Raw genomic sequence first — 24,821 nt, 5'->3', positions numbered from 1 at the left:
AGGTAAAACCCTCGAGCGCATCCCTGAAGACTTAAACACAAAGGTCCTTTTTTTTTTTTTTAAATATTGGAGGAGGAAGGGGTCATCTGATGGGGAATGGCAGGGAACAGCCCCCTTCTGCAAAGCATGAGGCACTCCTTACTGCCGCTAGCTCCAAAGGCCGTCGTGGCTTCAAAGCTATTAAGCTACACATCCTCTAAACAAATTCCCTTTATAAAGCCCCCGCATGTATCTTACGTCTGCCACTTCCATGGTGGGGTCTTACCGGGAAAACGCCAACCTCACGGATTGCTTCAAGCTCAAAAAAAAAAAAGCAGATTTACCTACACGCAGTGTGGAAAAAAACAGTTAAATAATCCCTTCAAAATACGCTGAGCTCTTCGCGCGAGCTGCTCCATTTGTGGACTACTCCTGGTCGTTATATTTCCACCCTTCCAGAACGCCTATGGACCCCATACATTAGTACGCGTCAACTATATTTCCAGACACAACGTCGTCCGTCGCGCATAGGCGATATAGAAATTTAACGCAAAACTCTGCATGCTCCGCACGCTGCGGTGAAGCTGTCCCATAACGATACCGTATGAGTTGTTACTGTTTCTTGTACAAATACATAGACAATTCTTCAAGCATTTTGCCATAAAGTGTAATAGTCTCACCGGAAAGTACAAATTCTCTGCAGTTTAAGCAATAAAGTGCATATGGTATATAAAACACCCTAAACGTTTGTAAGCCCTTGTGATATCCAAGTAAAATACGGCAGATTTATCTCTGTATTTTATAGCCATATTCTTTATATCGCCATTTCGCTTATTACTTAACTATGCAAAAAACCTGAAGAATACCTTCTATGTAAAATACTGCTTGATTTATGCTGATTTGCCTCAAACTTCTTTTTGAGACTACATACGGCTGCACTTTTATTTAACACTGCTTGAATGTCTCCTAGAGAAAAAAAAAAAAAAGTTCTCCAACCTATACCTCTGAAATAAACATACGCAAAAGGCACAACTGACGGGAAACAGGAATTTCTTGGCTTTCCCTTATATTTGGGATATAGACGTGGATTAAGTCTCCCACTGCCTTACTCTTTTTGCTACTTTTGGAAAAGAAGGAACTGGTGTAACAGTGAAAAATATACACCAACTTCAAAGCGTAACGTGAACTCGTATTTACGTTGCTCACTCTCTGGGGCAGAGGCACAGCTGGGAGAGGTTCGGAGCTCACAGCTAATCTGTTTAATTTGGAATTCCTTACTCTTGGCCCCGAGAGCTGGAGGAATTAAAGCTTTCAGCGTTTGACAGCGGGCACGTCCCCAGAGCAAAGGCAGGCGTAACTCATGCAAACGCCTCTTGCTATTACTTGTTTCTGCTTTGGCTCAAAGGGGAGTTTACAAAAAAGGTGGCTGGTACTTGCACGCGCAAGCATGAAAAAATTAACGTTTTTGAGGGCATCAGCACAACACACCACAGTACGTTCCCAAGCGGAGACAACGCTTACTTTCCTCGCTGGGGAAAAGGATACGGCAGAGGCTGAAACAGCCTCTAGAGAGGATGGTGCCGCGCAGTTTGGGACGTGGGGGACTCGCCACCACGACGGCAAGTGCCGACGGCTACAGCCCCGACGTTCTCTGCGCCCCGGGAGCGCATCCAGCGCGCGGGAGGGATGCTACGCAGAGGCGCCTGGCGAAGGAGGCCTGAAGAAACGCCTGCTCCTCGGCCTCTCAGTGTCACAGCTCATGCTCTAAAGGCTGCAGCAGGTGTGAGATTCACACGGAGGGAAAATCTACGGGAAGCTCTCAAAAGAAAATAAAAGAAAAGCAGCAGTGCTGCCAGATTCACATCTCCGGTAACTATTCCAGCCTGCTGGGCTGTCACTGAAGTGGGTCTTCCCCAAAGAAGGAGCTCTTCTTCTTGCTCGCAACAGAAGGAGACAGTGAGGACCTTCCAGTTTATGTGAAAGTTTAGCATGGCTATTCAAAACAATTCCCATCTTTGCCATGGAATAATCACCCAAACTTCAGCGGCCATGCACTGTAAACAAACTCCTTTTCATGTCTAGATCCACTCTAGGAGACCTTCCCTAACACTCATTTCAAAGCTGCCTCAAAAAGACAACAAAGCAGCATGCATGACCGGTCTTGTGTGTAACACGATCAGCTTCAACCCATCTCCCCATGTACTGTAAGCCCCGATTCCCACACCCTCCCTCGCCCCTCTCCAGCCGACACGCCACCGCGGGTGAGTCAGACCAGCTTGCTCCTTCGGTATTTTCTTAGTTGGGAATAGAGATCAAGGCAAGAAAGCCTAGAGGCAATGTTTTACTGGGAGTGCCCGTAGGATTTTACAGGGACGTGCCGAAGATGCTTGCTGCAGGAACGGAGAGGTTTTCATAAATCACTGCGACATAGTCACCTGGGATCTGCACCACCATTCCTCTCAAGGCTTTTTTGCAGAGTTTATTATCATGAACGTAACTTTCAGAAAGGCATAAAATAAACTAAATAGAATAAACCAAAATAAATAAACTAAGTAAACTAAAACAGAAAGCTAATTTATGTGTCATTGGGAAAGATGCTGGAATGGAGACCTGAAGCCACTACTCAAGAGTCTCTCCAGCAGCGCACACAGCCAAGCACCGAGCTGCAAAAAGCAATAGTAGTCCTCTTACCCTAAGGCCACCTCACTCACCTGAAGACAACTATAAAGTTCCTTGCAGCAATTCTTACCCTGCTTGCTGTGACTTAGCCACTACGCATTACAAAACACTTGAATCAATGAATGCAACAGCACGGAGAAGTCAATCAAAAGCCAGTCTCCAGCTACAAAACATATAAGGACCACAGACTTGCAACGAGCACTTTCTAACATCAAAAAAAAAAAAAATAAAGCTTTCCCAAACCACAGCCAACATGTAACTATTTTGTTTCAAGATGATGCCATCACATCTTGCATCACACCACCAACTCTGGATAATTATGGTGGTACCAGAAACAGGTACATTTATAACCTATTACGGTTTTTTTACAAATGTAACAAAAGTGACAAAAAAAAAGGTGCTTATCTCTGGTATATCATCAGGTCTAACCACAGGAATGGCAAACACCAGTTCCTGACACAAGTCTAAGCATCTTTCTTGGGTCCATCAGTTCTAACTTCTCAGCCAGTTCCTCCAGAAGAGATTCAAAAAGAGTCCCATCTCAGACATCCAGCATTTCCCTGTTGATGGGACGGATTTCCTGTCTGTCTCGGAAGGTGACAGACTGTGCCAGGTCTGAATAACGCGGTAGCGTGTGTTTCTATGCATCTTTGGGCTCCAGGTTGGTAACTGAGAAGGCAGGATGGGACGTGCCCATGCTCGTGCCCCGTTTGCTGGCAAGCAGGGGATGGTCAGGAAAAACCTCAAGAGGAGAGAATTTGCTATCAAAGGCAGTAGGAGCATTTCTACTAACTCAAATTTAAACCACAAAATGTTATACTGAACATCTTTAACAGAAGAAAACTCTATTTTCCTAGAAGAAATAATAAAAAGCATGATCAAATCAGTATTAGCTACTCGGTGTTTTTATTCTCTTCCTTCCTGGATAGCAGAGTGCCTTCTAAGACAGATCACATGTGTGCAAGATGCGATTGCATCTTCCCGAAACAAAACAGCTACATGTAGCTGTGGATTGGGAAAACCTGGTTGTTTTTTTTAATGTTAGAAAGTTGCTCGTTGCAAGCCTGTGACCCTTAAGCGGCTTGTAGCTGGAGGTTGGCTTTTGATGGACTTCTCTGTGCTGTTGCACTTAATTTCTTCCTATTAGCTGGTTAGACAAGATATGCAAATAATTTTTAATTCACTTCACCATACTTATGTGTGTTTCATGTATAGCACACATCCCTCCACAGGGCCTTTCTTCTTCCTACCAACAAACCCCCCTGGTTAGACGATGGGTGGGGGCGAGGCGGAGGTTGCTGGGCCGTCGAGCTGCGGGGAGCCGCGCCGGTGCACCCCTGAAAGGTGCTTCTGTTCCTGCTCCCATTCAGTTTACTCAGCCAGTCCTGCTTTATCCCCTCTGAATCGCGCTCCTCTTCAGCATCACCATAGTGACTGCATAACTTATGCGCCATAGGCAGGTTTTGGAGAGCCAATGGACGGTTGCAGCAGAGTCTCATGTAAACTGTTTATTGACACTAGCCAACATTTTACTGTACCAAAGGTTTGGGTTTTTTTAATTAAAAAAAAAAAAAAGCAAGCTAGCAAGCCCTCAGCATAGTGCTCTGGCCAGGAAGAGACAGGAAAATACATCTATTTTTATTTACGGTACTTCTGCAGGTCACTAAGTTAATGGAATGTTACTGCATTTACTGAAGCAATTTTTAACTATGTTTAGGAAACATGTTATTATTAGGAATGCACAAACATCCCACAAAAGTACTCTGGTCACAGCAGCGCTGCAGAGGGCTCTGGCAAGGAGCTTAACATCCCAAAGCCCTCCCTCTCTCCTCCCCCTGAGCAGAGATTTGCAGCAGAAACTGAGTTACGGGTGGCTGTTCCACTTCTGTAAAATCAACACGCTTTTTTTTTTTTTAGGATTAAGCAGCCCTCTGGGTGAAAAAAAAAAGAAAAAAAAAAAAAAAGGCCTGAACACTTTGGCATATGGATCATGTCAAAATGTTAAAGTGGCCCTGGTCAGAAACAAATTTAAAGCTGGTTCTTTGCTTGTGTTTGCAGTGTCCAAGGGAAGCAGTAGATGAAATGCCATAAAGAACACGCGGCGCAAAAGCACACTTCAAAAACTCTTGCAATAATCTCAGCAGTGAATAATAAAAAGTAGGGTAGCTAATGGAAATACTATATTTAGCATATTCACTGTACAACATAATACACTCTCTTTTTTTTTTTTTTTTTTGGTGTGTGTGTCGTTCAGAGTCGGTTTTTAAATCCGCATTTAAATCTACCTCATGCTTCAGTGCCCAGCAAACAAGCACTAGTACCTTCCTGGAGACCAGCACATGATGTAAGATTTGCAGAGCTCTTCTAAACATGAAAAGTACTGCCTGACAGCTATTAGTAATGTTTTCTGACAGACCTCTCCTCTCCTCAACTGCGGGATACATCCCTTCTCCCTGCCTTAAAGTCTTATAAGAATAGCAGCACTGATGAGAAGGAGGGTCACAACTGAATCCTTCTTTGTTTATTTGGATAAAGGTATTTTTAATAGCAACTGATGACAGCTGTGTCAGAAGGTATAATTTATAATGCAGTCACCCAAAAAAGCCTCGTGTGGGTTCCCCTCCAAAAGCTTTTGAAGATAGACGTGTGGGCAGCCCAGCTTTCTGAAGCGAAAGACTTCAGCTCATATTTATACCGATCAAAAACATAAGAAAAGGAGCAGTGGACTAGAGGAATCATGTTTACCGAGACATGAAGTAAAACACTGTCCATGATAGCGCAGCGCTATTCATGTGATCGGGTGCATTTCATGCTGGAGTTAACACTAACACACCAAAAAACTTAAAAGTTTATATTAATTTGCTATTTAGAGATCTGGATTTGGGCAGTGATATCAAAAAGCTGGGCGATTAAGCTTACAAATCCAAAGAATTTTTAAAGTGATAGAAAATAAAACTCTATCTGTGCAGAAGGAGGTGGGGAGAAGAAGAATAATCGAATCTGAGCATGAAGCAAGGACCTCGTACCTGCCACCGAGCAGAATTTCCCAGTGGTGCGATTTGCAACTCCAACATCGGTTAAGTATCATCTCCGGCCACGCTCCCTGTTGTACGAACTACTTCTGTGCTCAACTACAGGTAGTTACAGAGTGCAGTGCTAAGCTCTCCTCTGCTCATACATATAGTCGAGAAAGCAGCTAATCTTTCCACATAACGTTTTCTAGCCGCAGGTGTGCTTCCAGTGCACTAAACTGGGCAACTCAGCGCTTTGCCGTCAGCTGTCTCTTTTCCCCCTCTTCTCTTACAGCCGTAGAAGAGTCTCAGCATCCAGACAAGGAAAAGTGAGTTAACAGCCAAATGAATAGTTCATGTTCAACAGCTTCAGACTCCAAAAATTCTCTTCCCTCTTCCCCAGACCATCATTAGGGTGCTCCCAAAAAAAGCTAAGTCCTGTTTGCAGAGAAATCAGTGAGGATTTCTAGTACGCTCCACCTCAGAGAAAAAACATCCCTGTTGGGGAAGGTAAGTGTAGACTTTTGTAACTTAACTTTTGCTGGGCTCCTACAAAATAACCCTAGTCAGCATTTTTCCTAGCACATTTCAGAAGTGCTCTTATTTGCCAGAAGTATCAGAACACCTAGATTTAAAAAAAAAAAAAAAAAAAAAAGCAACTCACTGGAAGTCACCCCTTCAGTGAGTACTTCCTTAAAACCAGAAAGTGAAAACTTTCAATATTCTTTCTCAGCTACGATATACTTGAAATACCATCTCTAGATTTTGCACGAAGAGCAGTCTAATAATTTCAGTCCTGTGAGACACATCCCTCTGCATCCGCTCCCGTTGTTTTCCCGAAGCCCTGCGCCCCGCTGTATGTGCGGGAGGGGTTTCTGCAGTAATGACTGCAAACACCCTGAGCCTACATGCATAGTTTAACATCATCAGCTGAACCACTAGAAAACATGAGAAAGGCTCCAGGAATTCATTTCATTTCAAGTATTAAATAAAAAAAAAAAAAAACCTTCTCGCTCACCCCAGGCCCCTCCCTAACAAGGCAAAAGTCATGGGAACTTGATCCTGCGGGATACCCATCACCCAAACCCCACCGATTTCTGCAGCGGTTCAAAGCTCCGGGTACCCCACGCAAAGCCATCCCCTTTTCACCACTTCTACTTTAAAATAAAAAAAAAAAAAGAAAAAAAGAAAAAGTTAAAAAAGAAAAAAAGAGAAAAGAAGAAAAAAGAAGAGAAAAAAAGAGAGAGGAGAGAAGAGACCTAAAAAAGAAAAAAGAAATAGAAGGAAAAAAGAAGAAAAGACAGAAAAAAGAAAAAAGAAGAAAAAAAGAAGAAAGAAAAGAAAAATAAACAAGAACAATAAGAAGAAAAGAAAAAAACGAAAAAGAAGAAAGGAAAAAGAAAAAAGAGAAGAAAAAGAAAGAAAAAAAAAAAAGAGCCAATTCTTTTTTTTTAAATCCCGTTTTTCAACCAAAACAAAGCAGCCCCATCCACCGTCCCGTTTCAAGCCAGGGCTCCTGCCTGCGCCTCCAAACACCGGAAAAATTCCACTTTTGACGTAGCCCCCTCCGCGCCCCGGGGACCCGCTCCACCGCTCCGGTCCCGCGAGCAGCCTCACCCGCGGGGGGGCCGGAAGGACAGAGCCAGCCGACCGACTGACAGACCGACAGACCTCCGCCCCGCTCCCTGTCCTCCCCCGGGCCCTCTGCTTACCCGGAGTCACCGCCTCGGTGCCGCCATGGGGGCTGCCCGCCACCGGCAGAGGCACCCGCAGGCACCGGCCGGGCAAGGGGGCGGGGCGGGGCGAGCGGGGCGGGGCTTAGCCCGGCCGCCCCGCCCCCTTGCCCGGCCAACCCCCCGGGGGGGGGGGGGGCAGCATCGGGGCATACCCCCCCCCGCGACTCCTCTCGTCCCATTTCCAGCCCCTTCCCCCCGTGCAATCCATCGAACCAGCCCCTCGGCAAAGCTTTTTTTTTTTGGGGGGGGGGGTTGTAAACAAGACGTTTGGTGAAATCACGGTTCTAGTCTAACTCGCCGGCGTGTAACAAATATCTTCAAAGGACAGGTGCCCCCTCCCCTTCCAACATGTATTTATTCTGACGTGCATCATTTATTTTAATTTAAAACAGAAAATTACTTTCTAGTGCTGCGGTTGGAAGACGGTCATATCTTCTCAGATTCATCTATAACATGATGTGGCATCTCCAGGTCTGATTTTCACCAACTTTTAATAATAAGTGACACGCATACAAATCCTGATATATGCGGTAAATACTACTGAGATCTTTTGAACTGCTTCACGGTCTTCATTTAAAACGTTAAACAGTGCTGAGGAGTGCTTCGAGTGTATTAATTTAATTTTCATGTAAATGAGAAGGAAGGAGGCTACCCAAGCAGCTGTGAAGCCTATGAAATGCAGAAAGCAGGGAAGAAAATGCCTGATGAAAACAAGATTTCGTTTTGGTGGTAATGGGAGCTACAGCAGCAGAGGAAAGTTTCTTACTAGCAAGTATAGTTAAGGCAACTTTGTGCATACATTTGGTCATAACTATGTCCACAGGATATCAATAGGCCTGTCCTGTCTTTCCTGAAGTTCGGAAAGGGCAGAGCTCATTCCTCAACCAGCCAAGAGGTGAGGAAACGAAGACGGACAACAGAAAGGATAGAGAATGTCTTGGATGGTCCAAAGGACAGAACTCAAAGGACACCACTTCCTGGGAAGAGCTTCAATCTGTTCCTTCCTAAGCTGACTTCTCCTCCAAATGAGTTTCCTCCAGAGGAGCCTCATGCCTCTAATGAGGGCAAGGACTCCAGGATCACTCTCTTCAGTTGTGCACCCTTCCTAGTTGTCTCTCTGGTAGCACTGTGCTGGCTGGAAAGCCTGGGTAGAGCTCTGCAGCCATTTAGCTTATATCAGATATATAAACTTGCTGGTTTCTTAGATGATCTTAAGCCAAGGTGATTTTCTAAGTTGTGTAAGAACAGCCATTTCCTTCTCTGCAGTGTCAATCTTCCTACCTCCAAAAGGGCAAGCACTGTCCAAAAAAGGGGAAAGGATTTCTTGGTGTCCAAATGTTCACGCCCAAGTAAAGGGACACCTCAAAGGGGAAAAAAAAAAAAAAAAAAAGCACCTGTATTTTAATGAAGATGAGACTTGCTCCTCGGGAAAGAACTTTATGCGTGGAGGACCAGCCAGAAAAATCTGTTACTATTGTCCTCAAGAGTAAGAGAATATGAGTTGCAGTCAAAGAGGGGTGAGGAAGGGCAAGCTACTGAAAGACTAGGAGATTCACAGGTGAACTACCACTGTTTTATGAAGATGGGGACCTCTTAGGGAACAGGCTTGGAGGAAACACATTGGCAACCTCTGGTGAGGACACAAGACACTGCCATGTGACAGAGGTAAGCCAAGGCTGGTTTTCCATGGGGTGAGAAGCTGGTGAGATGGTTTTACAAGTTCTTATGTTGTCAGAAAGTGATGCCAAAGCAGATTGGCTTTTCTGGAAACTAAGTTGAGGCAGGGTCCAGCAAATTCAACAGCATGAGATGCGATGAGTGGCTCTGAAAAGCACAAGACAGCAAAGGCTTCCGTCGATGGCAAAGGACAGCATTTCCAACAACACCCTGCAGATCTTGGTAAAGCATCACTTGTTTTTCTTCAAGGTAGGCCATCAAAATTGCCAAGCCTTCCTGAAAACCAGCAGAGCTAAGGAAAGACTAAGTTGCAATGTGGGAAGATCAAGTCCTAGACAGGTCTCACCCTCTGTTCACCCTCCGCAGAGCTCTCTCAGAGCAAACACCTCCCTGCTCCAAGAAAGGACAGGCTACCTCATGCTTCAAAGTTCCTCTGGAGATAGGAGCTCCTCCAAAGACATATAGCACAAGGCTTGGAAAATGGCTTAATTGGCAACAGGATAATACAGTCATATTATCCTAAGTAATAGAAATTCTTTCTTATCCATTACACTGGGCGTCTCTAGAGTGTACCTACCTGAGGTGACAAGGTACCACACAGAAAGTCTGCTCCTAAAAGGATGGAACACATAGATAAGAATGGGTAGGATGAAGAGGAAGAGGGGAAACCACCTATAAAACCTTCTAGAGCATTCCCAGGGGCATGGAGCAGAGCTGGCAGGGACTGCAGATACTTGACCTGACCATATGAGAAACTATCAACAGCTGTGGTAGCTCACTCACAGAGGTGAGCTCCCGTTCCTTGTGTTATGCATCCAGAATTCTTTGTAAGGCATCAGCTGTCCATTTTAGCTCCGCTGCTTTTCAGTGTTGTTGAAACTGCTCTTGTATTTTAAAGATAATAGGAGGGATAGGCTTTTGTAAATTGTTTTCATTTGTTCTACTTGCCTCCTCTGAAAGGTTTTCTTATGTTTTCTCTGAAAATTAAGCAATCCTACTTCTTTGCTCTATGCATGGAAAATATTATTTTGGCTCTGGCTGTCTGCATTTGCAATAGAAGTGTTCAATACAGTTTTACCTACAAATTAATTCTTCTGTAAGTTTATTGCCGTTACATTTGCACTAGGAAAAAAATTGGCCATTCTTGGTTTAAAAAATTCCATTTTTATTATCTTAATTAAAAAAAATCTAGTGCCCAATATAGGTAGCCAGGTCTTTGTTCATGGGTGTTTATCATTTCAAACCAGGTTAAGATAGTGGTTGTTAAAAATATGCTCCCAATCAATTTTACATCGATAATATATAATTTCACCTGAGGACTTGCTAGCTACCAGCTTCTGACATAATCTTGCTGTTGTTCATACTTCCATCTCAATATTGCATTAGAGACAGCAACCGTTCACAGAGGAAGGATCTGAGGATCTCCTACATAGACAAGAGAGAGGAAAGAAAGGGTAGCAGTCTTTTCTTCCAATAGCCTGGAATTTTTTCACCATGATTTAATCTGTAACTTGCAAGCCAGTGAATTGTTACATTTACATTTTTCTCTCTTTAAATGTGTTTCTTTGGTCCTGCCAGCCGGAGGCCTCCAGGCTCTGATCACAAAGCCACAGCCCTGGCAAGCACAGGGTTAGGTAGCTCCCTGTGCCACCCTCACCCCAGCAGGTAGCCCTGGAGGTGCCAGAACCTGATCCCAACCTCTTCCCTCTGCAATTCCATCCCAGTGAGTCTTCTACCTTCTCCCAGGACACACCCAGCTTCTTGGCAGAGGGAACCGGAGGATCAATACCTCCTGTTTTGCCAAAATGCCAGGAAATGTTTTCTACATGTTCCAAAATGAGTCTTTCAGACTCTCAGGTACTCCTGCACAACATTCAATAAATCTTTTTGCTTGTTAGCTTCCACATTAGCCCTTTCTAATGCTTTTCAAGTGGGAGCGGTATTAATTTCTTGTATGACTTTATCAAGGTCAGCATTTGTCTAAAAATAGATCAGATTTTTCCTTTGCCAAGACATGTGTATACATTTTCAAGACAAGACTGATCTTCTCCAGTAAATTCTGTTATCATTTTCTCTTCCTCCAAATTAATTTCATGCAATATAAACTCAAGCAGCAGAGGAAAAAAAAAATGATACTGAGATTTAAAAGTCCTTAATATAATTTGACTTTAATGAATAGCATATGCAGAACAAATTAGAACTATGATTTCTACTGTAAATACAGTTTGAAGAGTATTTCACATAAAGATACAGTATTATATATTGCTACAGGCAGTTATTAAAGTCATTCAACATTTTACAATGCTAACAAAGTCAGTTTACATTGCTGATTATGTTGATCTTAACATGATTTGAAATATATTACCCTTTTCATAAAATGTTTATGACTTTTGTCAAAAATGAAACCTGTCAGTTCATATCTTGCTAGAACCAAATATTCTTAATTGGAGACAGAAGAGCACTCATTTCTAGACTTATTTTAAACTCTTTGCTCTACTACCTTGCCTTTTATTTTATTAACAGGTTTCTGCAGAAGTCCTTTTTAACTGAGAATTCAAACCAAATTGCAAAAGTAAGAGTCAAATTCTTCCCTCCCTCTCATTTAATAAAATCATTTTTCACTTAGTACTATTGCTATTAAGAAACACCTCACACGTTTAGTACATTCACTACATATAAATTGGTTATACAAATTTAGCATACTCACTGTGTTCCTTTTGTGAGAGACTGAGTGCTTACTGGCTTCAAATGCTCTAGACCTCCTGGGCTAGACTGATAATCTGAGAGAAACTTGTTCTTCTCTACTTGTCTGGACTCAAAACAAACCAGACTTTCCAGATCTCAAAAGAAACTTTTGGTAAAATTGATTCCCGCCCCCCAGGCAAACATTTGCTGTGTCCAACATCGCATATGCTATACGCGATTTGAAAGTCACGAAGTAAAGCAGAAGGCACGTAAGGGGTGCAGCACCAGTTCTAGCTATTAGAGCTATTCTTATGCCAAAGACTGCAGGGAATGAAACTGCACTGAGGTTCTCTGTTCAGACTTTTTCAAGCTAACAACTTCGTTAAAATATTTTTTCTTGAATAAAGCATTCTGCATTTACTATTTAAGCACAAGCTGAAGCTGCCTAAGTCCAAAAGAAACCTGAAGCTTTAGTGAGAGGGCAGACAAGGATGAAGACTCTTTTTGTAGCAGAAGGGGGTGGGTGTGGAGATTTCAGGTCCTCTCATACTCATTTCAGAAGCAAATGAACTTTATACAGAGAAAGTCTGCAAGAAGCTACACACCACCACAGACTAGCTTCCAAGTCAATTCACTGAAGAATCCATAGTGCTTAAAAGTGACTGGAAGTTACGTGGATTCTTCAATTTTGTGGTTTTAACTCTTCTCAGGACCAAGGTGTGTTGTTTATGGAAGACCATAAATACAATTTTGACACCAGGCCTAGGTTTCAAAGGCTACTTCCATGGGTAAGATCTCATCTGTTTATAAAGTTTTGGACTTAGAGGGTGAATTAGAGTTAAAACCAGTACAGATAAAGTATTATTTCTGCTGTCATCTCTCCAATTTCACATATAAAAAGTTTAAAATTCATATAGGGCTGTTAGCGTGGTAGCTTGCCATGCAAATTAAGCCCAACGAGAATCATACACTTCTTTTTGCGGTTCAGCTGCGTAACCTCAGTATCACAGCAATGCAAGTATTTGCACTCCCCTGTAAGAATCCAAGTGATTCTGAATTAGCATTGACGTGTCTGAAGCTGCCTACACACACAGCAGAGGCAGACAATGAGAACTGCCCCCAGGCAAGTTTCCATGTGGCGGATTTCATAGCCCCAGTCAGGCCTTGATTTATAAAAGGTCCCCAAAAGCTCTCCTCCATCCCCATCTGTAACCAAGCTAGCAGTTCTGTAGACACAGTTATAGTTAAAGCAAGTTTCTAACTGTCTGACTAAAAGAAATATTCAGGAATTGGGGCAAACATGGCCGCTTCTAAACAAACATGGTTTTAATTCATTGCCGAGTAATACTGCAAGTAGTAACAGAAGCAGAAACGCAGAATAAGACAGAACAAACATCCTTAATAGAGTGGCATCTAGCCTTTGTGGGAGGAAGTAATCAGACCTCTGGTAGCAATTACAATTTTTTACTGCACTAAGCTTTATTTTTATTATGACCCTGCTGTTGCTAAGATAGTGCTCTCATATTACCTTACATATATACTGTATTAGAGAACAGGTTTGCCCAGTTTACAGGGCCAGATGGTTCTCCAAAGTTTAATATATCGTTGGATTTTTTTAATACATCATTGGACTTCTATTTAAAGAAAAGCATTCACATTGCTCAACCAAGGCAGTAAATAATTTCTCTAGCCTCACGATAGGTTATATCGTAGAACGGTTTGGGTTGGAAGGGACTTTAAAGATCATCTAGTTCCAAGCCCCCTGCCATGGGCAGGGACACCTTCCACTAGATCAGGTTGCTTAAAGCCACATCCAACCTGGTCTTGAACACTTCCAGGGATGGGGCATCCACAGCTTCTCTGGGCAACCTGAGCCAGTGCCTCACCACTCTCACAGTGAAGAATTTCTTCTTTATATCTAATCTAAATTTATTCTCAGTTTAAAGTGATTACCCCTTGTCCTGTCACTACATGCCCTTGTAAAAAGTCCTTCTCCAGCTTTCTGGTAGGCCCCCTTCAGGTAAAGGAAGGCTGCTATAAGGCCACACCAGAGCCTTCTCTTCTCCAGGCTGAACAACCCCAACTCTCTCAGCCTGTCTTCACAGGAGAGGTGTTCCAGCCCTCTGATCATCTGGACCCACTCCAACAGGTCCATGTCTTTCCTGTGCTGAGGGCTCCAGAGCTGGATGCAGGACTCCAGGTGGGGTCTCACCAGAGTGGAGTAGAGGGGCAGAATCACCTCCCTCAATCTGCTGGCCACGCTGCTTTCGTGTTTGCAGCTGATACCTTGGATGTTAGAGCAAATCTGTTCTTTGCAGGTCTAATGAGCATTGTTGAACAGTGACAGACCCCTGCTGTGCCCAAAGTCAGCTTCAAGGAAACATGCTGGGCCAAAGACCCTTCCTCACCAAAAATTCAACTCATCTATCAGCAAGGGAAGGCAGAGTAGAAAGAACAACAGGATTACAAGTACAAATTTGAAGTGAAGATGGCCTGGTAAAAAGGGAGAATCCCTGTATAAATAGCCAATGCATTTCAAGAAAGATGGGAACGCAAAGTGTTTCAGTTTTGATACTGATGCTACTTTTGTGGGCTACTAGATTAACACCTAGTGTGAAGTTCCTGGCACTGGTATCATTGGAAACATTGACCTGGTTAAGAACGAATCTGAAGGAAGTAGCAAAAGACAGTACACACACCGTTTTTAAATCAGCCCTGAAGATGATCAGTATTTAAATCACAGATGTATAGTTACATACATAATGACTAACTATAATCACCATTATTTAAAAACCAATAACATCCTTGGGCAACTTATGACGATGTCAGCCTCAGACTACTGTTTTAGAAGTTAACCTTTCGGCCAGGGAAACCTCTGACCTGTAAGAGCTTAAGGCCTTTTAAAATAGCCAATGGATTTAGCTATTGAAAGTTTGGCTATTTGAAAGTATGTCATGCATACTTTCAAAACTTGTGAAGCAGTAGTTCTCAAGAGGGCAATCTTGAAGTTAAATTCATTCTTCCTTATAGCAAATATTTAGTTTGAACGCACAGAATAATTACTGGAAATGCATTTTCAGAAAACTAGGATAGCTAAACATTTTGAAATCTTTGAAAGCGTTAGCATAGGTTTAAAACAAAGTTCATAAAGAATTTCTGAAGATCCAGTTAAAACCATTAATAGGAAATAGTGCTGTTATCTGAACTGGTCAGTTATTTATGAGATTATTCAATGAGGTGCCCAACATTATGGAGAAATTAAGCACTTGAAAGATGCTTTAAAAAATTGTATGTTTCAATGAACTGTCCATTAAAAAAATTAACTACCATTAGGATATGGTTTTCACTGGTTTCACACTGTATTGTTCTACAGATTTTCCCACTTTTACAACAGTTTGTCATTAATTTCCTGATTAATCAAGTATTCACACTGTAATACTTGAAGTCAAGTATTCACACTGTAAATTTTTGAACATTAATTCCAGTATTAGTACAATTTCTTTGCACAAATTTTGTGCATTCCATAATAATCTGCACAGACCATTTCATATAGACAAAATAGTTCAAATTCATATTTCTGGAAAACATTGCCTCAAAGATGAATTCTTCACTGCAGTGTTGAAGACAGTTTTCAGCTTTTTAATAGCATAGCATTGTTCAGTAACAATTTAGGTATCTAAGAGCATTTGAGATATTCAGAAACTGATTCAGAACTAACAGGTTAACAGATAAGCACTAGCTAGTTGGGCCTTTCCACTTGTTCCAATGCCACCGAGTTAAACATAATATGCTATGCCCCTTCACAGCATTACTGTAACGGTATCTAAAATACCTTTTTTTTTTCCCCCCCCAATATTCTATTTTTGTGTATTGACAGTTTACGATTGTCTGGAACTTACTTGAAAACATTTCTTTGAAAAACTGAAGGCATCCTGAGTGATCAAAGTTGTCTCTTCCTGAGCATGTTTACTACTGATCGGTGAGGGGGACACCCAAATACATTTCCAAATAGGTGCAGCAAGGGAAAAATGCTGGTAAACTGATGTACGTTGGTATGTAAATGCCTATACATTCTATACAAATGCCAGTTTTGATGTTGGGGCTATACTCTGTTGTAAAACCAGTTTCAGATAACAAATACATTTAACTTTTTAATGCACATTTTTAAACACGCAATCTTCAAAAACCTATTTTTACCTAGGCCTGTTCAAAAATGGCATAAGCAAAACTTTTTTCTGAATGCAGACACCTATGGGAAGTAGCATCAGTAACAAGTTCAGCCATTTGATTCAGAGAATTAAAAAAGAGATAATGAATTAGTACCTTCACTGCAAGATGAAGGTCCTCAGAAAAGGCAGCTTCAAAACAATTGGAAGAGCAATTAGCTTCCAACACTAACTGAAACAGTTGAACCATCATAAAATAGCTAGAGAGAAAGTAAACACTTCCCAACCCTCATTAGCACCACTGTGTAGTTTTTAATTCAACATGATGCTAGTAAGAAACCACGCAGGCTCTCCCCATCTCCTCTCCCTACTCCCCAGATTCATGACTGCAGCCATTTTGTCATTAAAAGGAAAAACTGTATCAGAACAGTTCCACAGTTGCGATCAATACAGTTCAGATCCTTGTTTGCCTTTGAGCAGACAAGAAGGTGAGAAATGCTAACGTGGACTCAATGTACTTTGCACACTGCAGCATTAGGTACAGAAATGCAGCCTGGCTAAAACAAAGAGAAGCACTACTAAAAGTAACTGGACTGGTCTAATTAAGTTCACCTCACTGGGAATAGCCATTAACACCTCACTGCAATACTACACTGGGCAACCTAGGTATAACCAGAATTAAGAAAAAAAGTCAAGCTGGTTTCATGTAGTTGATTTTATTATTACATATTAATAATACATATCAACACAGCTGATATCAGAGTAAACCCTTATGGGACCAATAAGTGCCATAATGCAAATTATGGAACAGAAGATCAGTGTAAAGTGTGGAGCACCACAGCATCCGATTAATAACAACATAAAAAATATGCTATGAAAACTCGTGGTATTAGACTTCACTTAAAAAAAAAAAAAATCAATCTTAGGAAAGGCCTAAAGTTCACAAACTTCCCAAAACACAGGAAAAGTCATGTGCATCCCCCCAGTGAATCCATCAGGACTTAATTCCATGAAGACTTTTTGCAGATTCAGTGTTTAAAATCTTCTACATATTTCATACTCTTCTTTACTGTAAGAGAGCACAGTAAGCTGATCTATTCTACACACTTATTGTTTCATTCTTTTGGGGCAAATTACGATCACAATTTCCTCTAGCTTTAAACAGCTACTTCAACCAGTTTATATACATGGATGTGTAAACAAAATGCCTAAGTAAGGGCTTAAAGCAATTTCACAGAAGAATCCCAATTCAGCTATTTGTGCTCTTTACTTCAAAATCCAAAGTGCCAAAATCAAGCAGCAGAAGTTTCCACTATTGCAGTCTAAAATACAATAATGATCCCATTTACTTGTGTGAATTTATAGAAATCATTTAAAGCCACAATTCCAATTAATTCAAGAGGGCTGAGAACATGAATACTACATTTACAGTAACTGCACAGCTTGCATGGCCAAAAATGTCTCAAAACTGATTTTTAAACTGTTATTAACAAGTAAAGGAATGTATGCATGTTGACAATTTAAATAGACAACTACTGCACTGATCCAAATTTGTTAATGCATAATCATATTTGAAAATATACAAAATCTGAAGTTATTACATGAAATTAAAACCTGGTTTTAAAAAGTGCACAGTAAAAACTGAAGGTAATTACTATATAAATTATCCACAGAGTGTGTATTTCCTGGTTTAGAGACAACATTAAGTTCTGTTTTATCTGTTACAAGTTCTAAATATTTTAAAGCCATTTACAACAACAAATCAGTTTTTACTAGACCCAATACCACCCTCTGCTTCCTGGAAGAAACAGGAATTGGACAATGAACATTCACTATCTCCATCCTGTGCAGCAGCAGCTTCCGAAGACAGCTGGTTAGCCGTAAGCTATCGATTTTTGTTCTTTTTAGAATTTCCCTGCAACAAGAAACAAGTCAACAGAACATACAATTCAGATAAGAAAATCTAGATAGATAACATATAAAACCTGACATCTGATAATTTATGCCTACAGCAAACAAAGCAGCACAGTCAAACTGAAAATAAACAATCTATAGGTTTTTAATAATGGAAGTCTGTAACTGCTTGCTCTGAAAATCCCTTTATCTTTACAGGCATAACAGAGGAAAGTACCAGATATTCCAAACAAGAACAGCAGCACCTTACTTCAATCGACTCAAATGTCTTTTCCACAGGTTTCATGTCCCAAGACACTCAATTGTATTAACACCACTAATACTGTAAGGGCAGCGAAGGCAAGTCAAATCATAATTTACCCTTAAGTGATGTTTAAAATACCAACCTTATAGGATAATTGCTTCAAATTAAAATCAATCCCCCACACTATCATTTTATTCCATAACAAATTTAACTGTCTATGCAGAATATTCCTAGTTTAGAAAAAAATTTGTTCTACAGCCAACCAACTCACATTTGACTTCCAACAGTTCCACAAAGAAAATGTGTAGCTTAAAATAAACTTTTGTGCAATAGTTACTCGCTGGCAATTCTCTGTCTTTCTATTTCCTTAAGATAACATTTGTTTTTAATATAACCAACAACTCTCTCCAAGTGATAATGGCTTTAACTGCATCGTTTTGATTTCAACCGAATCGCCTTCTACATTTGGTAACATTTGAAAATATGTGTCTACTGTTGTGAGATTCTGAACTACCTCCTTACAGAGTACCCCTTCAAGTCTTAAAAATATGACAAGTGAAAAATTCCAGAAAGCATTTTATGAAAACATATAAAGCACTATGGTCAGTATGCAGCCAAGAGCTTCCCTCTAAAAACACAAGAGCTTATACACCAGAAAATAATTTTAAATATTACAATGCCAAGTCAAAACACTCCGATATCTGAAGAACCATTCTATATACATGGCGGGGAAGAGTTTACTCTAAAAAATAAAAATCACCACCATGGGACCTTTAATCAAAACATGGACTTTTAAAATATTTTTTTTAACCCTTCAGTGAAACCTGCTCCCATGCATTACACAATTAAGAAGAATAATGCTAGTTTATTAGTGTCACAGCGAGATGAGTGAAGGGTAAAGGCCTTCACAACATCTGTTTCTCCCCAGAATCATCAGAGTAAGATATACCACGGTCTAATCACTGACTGTTTGAAGCAGCACACCTCTGTATTTTTCATCATTAACATTAAGTCAAAAACTTGTTTCTGATAAATGGGTAGACTCCTTGCTTGGAAAAGGATTTAAGTGTTTATTTTCAGTTCACAGAAAAATGTAAGTGGCAACTTCCTCCCCCCCCCCCCTGTTTTTTTCTAAGGTTGGAAAGGACCTTCAAGATCATCAAGTCCAACCATTAACCCAATGCCACCATGTCCCCTAAACCCCTAAACCATGTCCTGCAGCGCCACATCCACACGTTTTTTGAACACTTCCAGAGCTGATGACTCCAACCCTGGGCCGCCTGTTCCAACGCCTGACCACCCTCTCGGTGAAGAAAGTTTTCCTAATATCCAATCTAAACCTCCCCTGGCGCAACTTGAGGCCATTTCCTCTCATCCTATCAGTAGTTACTTGGGAGAAGAGACCAACACCCACCTCACCACAACCCACTTTCAGGTAGCTGTAGAGAGCGATAAGGTCTCCCCTCAGCCTCCTCTTCTCCAGACTGAACAAGCCCAGTTCCCTCAGCTGCTCCTCCTAAGACTTGTGCCCCAGACCCCTCACCAGCTTTGTTGCCCTTCTTTGGACATGTTCAAGCACCTCAGCATCCTTCTTGTAGTGAGGGGCCCAAAACTGAACACAGTGATCTAATCACAGTGATTTAGTGACATAAAGTGTTTGTTCTTTCCCACATATATGTTTTGCAAGAATTTTGCTTCACCAAAATGTGCAGGACCAGGCTTGGAGTTTTCTTTCCAACTGGCCAACAATAAGAACTATAGCTTATGAATTGGTTTGTTAAAGGGTAGTGCTGCAGGAATGCCAAATGCAACCTATAGACCTCAAACCTGCAGGCAATGCCTAGTGTCAACACCTGGAAGCTTACCTTACTAGTCATCTTTAGTGTATCAATTTCTTCCCTTTGTTTAGTTAAGGTTTCATTCATACTGCAGAGATGGTCACTCATCATACTTAACTGATCCTCGTAACTTCTCTTTGTCGTCATCAGTTCATCCTAAGGGAAAAAAGAATAACCAGAAGCCTTTGCTCAATATTAGTGTCAACTGGCAAAGCAGCCAACGTCCATCTCCACTTCGTAAGCTACACTTTTGATGCTGAATGTGTGCAATTAAGCTAAATAATTGGAGAAAAAACCAAAAAACACTTTATGAAAGAAAGTCAATAGCTATTTTTCTTTTACCTGAAGTCTCATGCATGGTCTGTTCCCCTTATTTTTGCTCTGTTTCCTTTACACTTTGTTTTCCCCCACTTTTTTATGGCTTACATAAAAGACTAACAGCTAATTTTCCCAACACTGCTTCCAGCCAAGAAACAAGTCAAGTTTATAGGCTTAGAGTGCAGCCTGTACATGAACATACATGGCATACAAAGCTGAAGGAATCAGCAATCCACATGCAGTTGCAGAGCTATGAACTCTCTGGGATTAGAGCGACCTGGTGGGATAGCGTGCATGACTAGAACGCAGCAATGAAGGGTTACAGACACTTTAGGAAGGACAGGAGAAAAGAGAAGAAATCATGCTTTATGTGAAGAAGTGGTTTGAAGACAATTAAGATCTCATAGTTAGGGATCAGAGAACAAGGGCGATATGGTGGGCATCTGCTACAAGCAGACAAAAATCTCCCAACCCCAGACCCTGATCCTCATGAGGGATTTTAACTACTCTGACATCTCCTGGAAGGGCAACAAGGTGGAACACAAGCAATTCAGGAGTTCTCTTGAGTGTGGTAAAGAACTTCTCGATACCAGTGATCAATAGGCCTAGGAGATGCTCTCTGATCGACCTGTTACTCACAAATATGGAAAAGCTGGTCAGGGATGTGAAAGCCAATGGTAGCCTTGGCTGCAGCAACCATGAGTTAGTGGAATTTAAGATCCTGAGGGAAGCAAGCAAGATGAATAGTAGAATTACAGCAACCCTAGATTTAAGAAGAGTAGATTTTGGCTTTTTCAAGGTCTGCTTGGCAATATGCCAGATAAAACTGCCCTGGAAGTTAAAGGGGCCCAGGAAAGCTGAATGATCAAGGACAGAGCAAGGAACAGTCCAATGTTTAGGAAGTGGAGCAATTGTGGCAGAAGACCAGCATGGCTGTACAGGAAATTCCCGATTCAACAGCTTGATCTGAACTCTCTCTGCTCTGACCAAAGGAGGGGACCAGATTACCTTCAGAGGACCCTTCCAACCTAAACAATTCTATGATTCAATATCATGCAGACTACTAAACGTACAAATGGTGTGCCTGCTATCTTTTCTTAGCAAGTTTAATATGTAATTGGAGATTATCATCTTGTGCTGAGTTTGATATTGATTGTGGAATTTGTTAAAGGAACAAATCCAAAGAGCACCGTGTGTTTTTGAACAATTCTTTTACATGTATACCATTATATTCACTGCTTGTATTGAGCATTTTAGGTACGCACCATCTCAGACAGGTGAGCAATAAAGATATGAACTAATATAAAGAAAACATGACGGCATTTATGAACTGAATATTTATATATACTGTATTTTACTATTGGCTCCCTTCTCAGCTATGTGGAGGGCAAGGACAAAGGGATAGGACATTCACAGGATGTCTGGTGTAACAGTTTATTATCTATTGTTAACAACAGCTTCTCAAAGATTACCCCAAAGTTATTTTTGCTTAATGTTAAGCTATCCAGCTCAAAAAAACCACCCTGGCATTTCTAAGACTTTCAGTCCCAGGTGCTAGAAGGGATTAAGAATTTGGTGTATCATCTGAAATCAGCCACACAACCATGCCTTTTGACATATTCCACCCCCCCCCCCCCCCGATTTTCATAAAAAGCCTTGACATCAAATGTGCTAAAACACAGGCTTGGCTACTATAACCTTTCCTTGCAAGCATGTTCCACTTCAACTTTATACGTGGGATTTAAGTACATTATTTAAGTCTCCTCTCTACGTACCATTAAAGTTTTTACATCACATAACTAAGGACCTAGTAAAAGCATGACCATGCTCAATTGTTGTAATTTTTCTCCTCCAACTTCCCCTTACACACGATTACAAAATGCACCTATTATATAACATTTTACTTGCCTGTAATCTACTGGTGTTTTGACTAGCTAGTTTCAACTCTTCTGCAAGCGTTTCCTTGGACTTCTCTGCTAAAGACAGTCTTTTAGCAAGTGCTCGACACTGTCAATCAGAACAGGACAGGAAGGGTAGAAGGGAGGAAAGTTAGTTCCAGAGTATTGCCTTGTGCCATCTTTAACTGATTGCTCAGGATATTTCCATCTTTCTGTAATCCTTAGATTTCAAGAAACTTAGTCAGAGCTTGTGCACATTTTAAAAAGCAAAGGTAATGTAATAATTAACATTATATTTTTGTTTCATTTTACAGAATTACCATATTGCCAATCCTCTAAATATCATATTTTTCGCATAAATACTAGGAAATATTTCGTAAGTAAAAAGCATCACAAACAACTCACTTCATATATTGCTCAAATATCAGAGAAAGATGGTTCCTCCATACTATGTCATCTACCATTAAAAAATATTTAAGAGGAGTTGCTCTGTCAACCTGGAGCTTTCGTATATTCCACATCAGTTAATTACACAAACTGAAGCGGCCACTACTTTCAAGAAAATTACCTCATGATTTTAAATGAAAACAGGAAACCATAGATACAATGATTTGTTTTGTTAATTCTTGAAGTTAAGTATAACTTATACCTAAGAACCAATTTCTCAAAGGAGAGCTGTTTTCATCACTTCATGATACACTCAAATAATCTTAAAGTGATGCTGATGTCATTCAAAATTAAGTCAAAACTAGCTTGGTAACTAAAGCCAGCTGCTTCAGCTTATATGAACAAGCCTATACATGATCACATTATACTAAATACACCCGAGACAAGGCTACCAAAGGATTTATTTTAAAAAGTCTTTCTACAGTATCTATTTTTATGCATACTAGACCACAACCAAAAAACATATTCCAGGAACAGATTTTCATGAAACATTACGTTCTATATATTTAAAGGCACTGTCACAACACTTGCCTGTGCAAAGTTTAGAAAGGGATTTACTGTTTTCAGACACTGCCTGCATGCTCACCTCAGCATGAAAGTGTACTGATTTACTGTCAGCAAGCTGCAGATGAGATGTAAGTTCTGCTATCCTTGCCATATAGTGGTTTTTTATCAGGTCTTCACGAGACTCAACATCTGGAGCCTGGCAAAGCAAAAATTTAAGCAGATAAATATTTAAATTTAGTAGACTGAATACATGCATCACAACATTGTCCTCTATACTAACTTCTTCCCTCCTGAGGCCTAGCTGCTCTACCCAAAAGCATTAAATTCCCCAAACACAGCAGACAAATTACAGCAGGTCACTCTACAATTTGTCACTCTGATGGTGACTCAATGCCAGACTTCCTTAAAGGACAAAGAGCTGACTGAAGATGATATGTTAAATGAAGCTAACTTCTTACAAGTCTCTGATGACGATGAAAATCCACTGCAGAAAGAGGACTACTTTCATCTACATAAAAACTTACTGGCTTTTCCCAACAAGGAAGAATTCCTTCGCATAACTAAATTTCAGAAGATCACAACAATCAGAACTACTTCTAATGTTGCGTGGTCCAGAAGTTTAAAATCTTTAGGCATTTGAACTTTAAAGGAAAAAAAAGAAGAAAAAAAACACCACCTCACATCTCACCAGTTTACTGAAAGTTACAGAGAAACCACTACAGGCAGCTTTCACATGACTTGTCATTACCTTCAAGTTCAGCACTCTGCAGTAGCTTTTAAGAACTTTTATCAGTTATTATCTGGCCCCCACCCCTTTTTAATCATACCTTCACAAGAAAAGGGAGGAGTAAAGTAAAATACACGTCAGTTCCCTGCAGTATCAGAAAAGGGAAAGCACTGAATCTTACTCTAAGTCCCTGCTGGGGCAAGAGTTACGCTACAGCAGTGCTAAATAAGGAGTTAACATTCAGTCTGACAGCTGGTTCGAAGCTTCTTTTGGTGTGACCTCTGGTTTGGGATAGCCTGTACTTAAATATTGAACACCAGGCACTACAGTCAGTGGCTTTTTTGTGGCTTGAGCCTTTCCTCAAGAGCTAAGAATTGAGGCTTGGAATGCAGTTAGGGTTACTGAAGTACAAACAGACCAATGCTTTCCTCAAATTACAGAAAGCAGACCTGGACTACAGCTCACACTGCTTACATGAATAAAAAATAACAGTTCACTAAACAGAAGACAATTAAGAAATACATGGATTTCATAAACTTGAAAATACAGTATAGAGTGTCTCATGATACATGGGTGACTCATGCCATTACACTACAGTCTTCTTGGTAATTAGACCTTTGGAATAAGTTTAACAAATCAGAATTGAAGTATTTACCAGATGTACTTTGATAATGTTTAAAACAGATTACCTTTTCATTATCAGTAGTTACAGTCAGCATTCCAATCTAGAACAAGGAAGAAAATACACTTAAGTGAGAACTGCAAAAATAGATACCACAGCTGCAAGTCATTTCGGCTTCAGTCATAGAGGGACTTTAAAATTAAAAAGATCTTGCAACAGTTAAAACAAACCAAATTTAAGTAATTCCACCTGTAACACATACAAGGGTAATAACATAAATGAATGCCTTGAACAGAATTAAAGCTGACACCAATTTTCCAAATATATCCTTTGCCTTACAATGTACACAGAGAAAAAGCAATAAAAGCAACAA

The 24,821-nt window shown here is 40.7% G+C and overlaps 1 protein-coding gene across 3 annotated transcripts in view; it reads right to left on the bottom strand.

The window, feature by feature from the left end:
• Positions 1 to 17,818: 17,818 nt before the first annotated feature.
• Positions 17,819 to 24,821, bottom strand: part of PPP1R21 (protein phosphatase 1 regulatory subunit 21) — a gene marked incomplete at both ends in the record, with an annotated part of 34,916 nt that continues 27,913 nt past the window's right edge. For 2 of the 3 annotated variants that reach the window (XM_081997392.1, XM_081997393.1), the window contains 4 exons: positions 17,819 to 17,848; positions 19,957 to 20,085; positions 22,156 to 22,254; positions 23,179 to 23,295. In XM_081997392.1, coding sequence (XP_081853518.1) covers positions 17,819 to 17,848; positions 19,957 to 20,085; positions 22,156 to 22,254; positions 23,179 to 23,295 — 375 coding nt within the window. Of the gene's footprint in view, positions 17,849 to 19,956; positions 20,086 to 22,155; positions 22,255 to 23,178; positions 23,296 to 24,518; positions 24,552 to 24,821 lie in introns of all 3 variants that reach the window. The other variant, XM_081997391.1, reaches the window with a different exon arrangement.

The sequence above is a fragment of the Phaethon aethereus genome (assembly GCF_964289735.1).
Source record: "Phaethon aethereus genome assembly, chromosome: 3".
Lineage (NCBI taxonomy): Eukaryota > Metazoa > Chordata > Aves > Phaethontiformes > Phaethontidae > Phaethon > Phaethon aethereus.
This window is presented reverse-complemented; position numbering and strand designations above follow the sequence as displayed.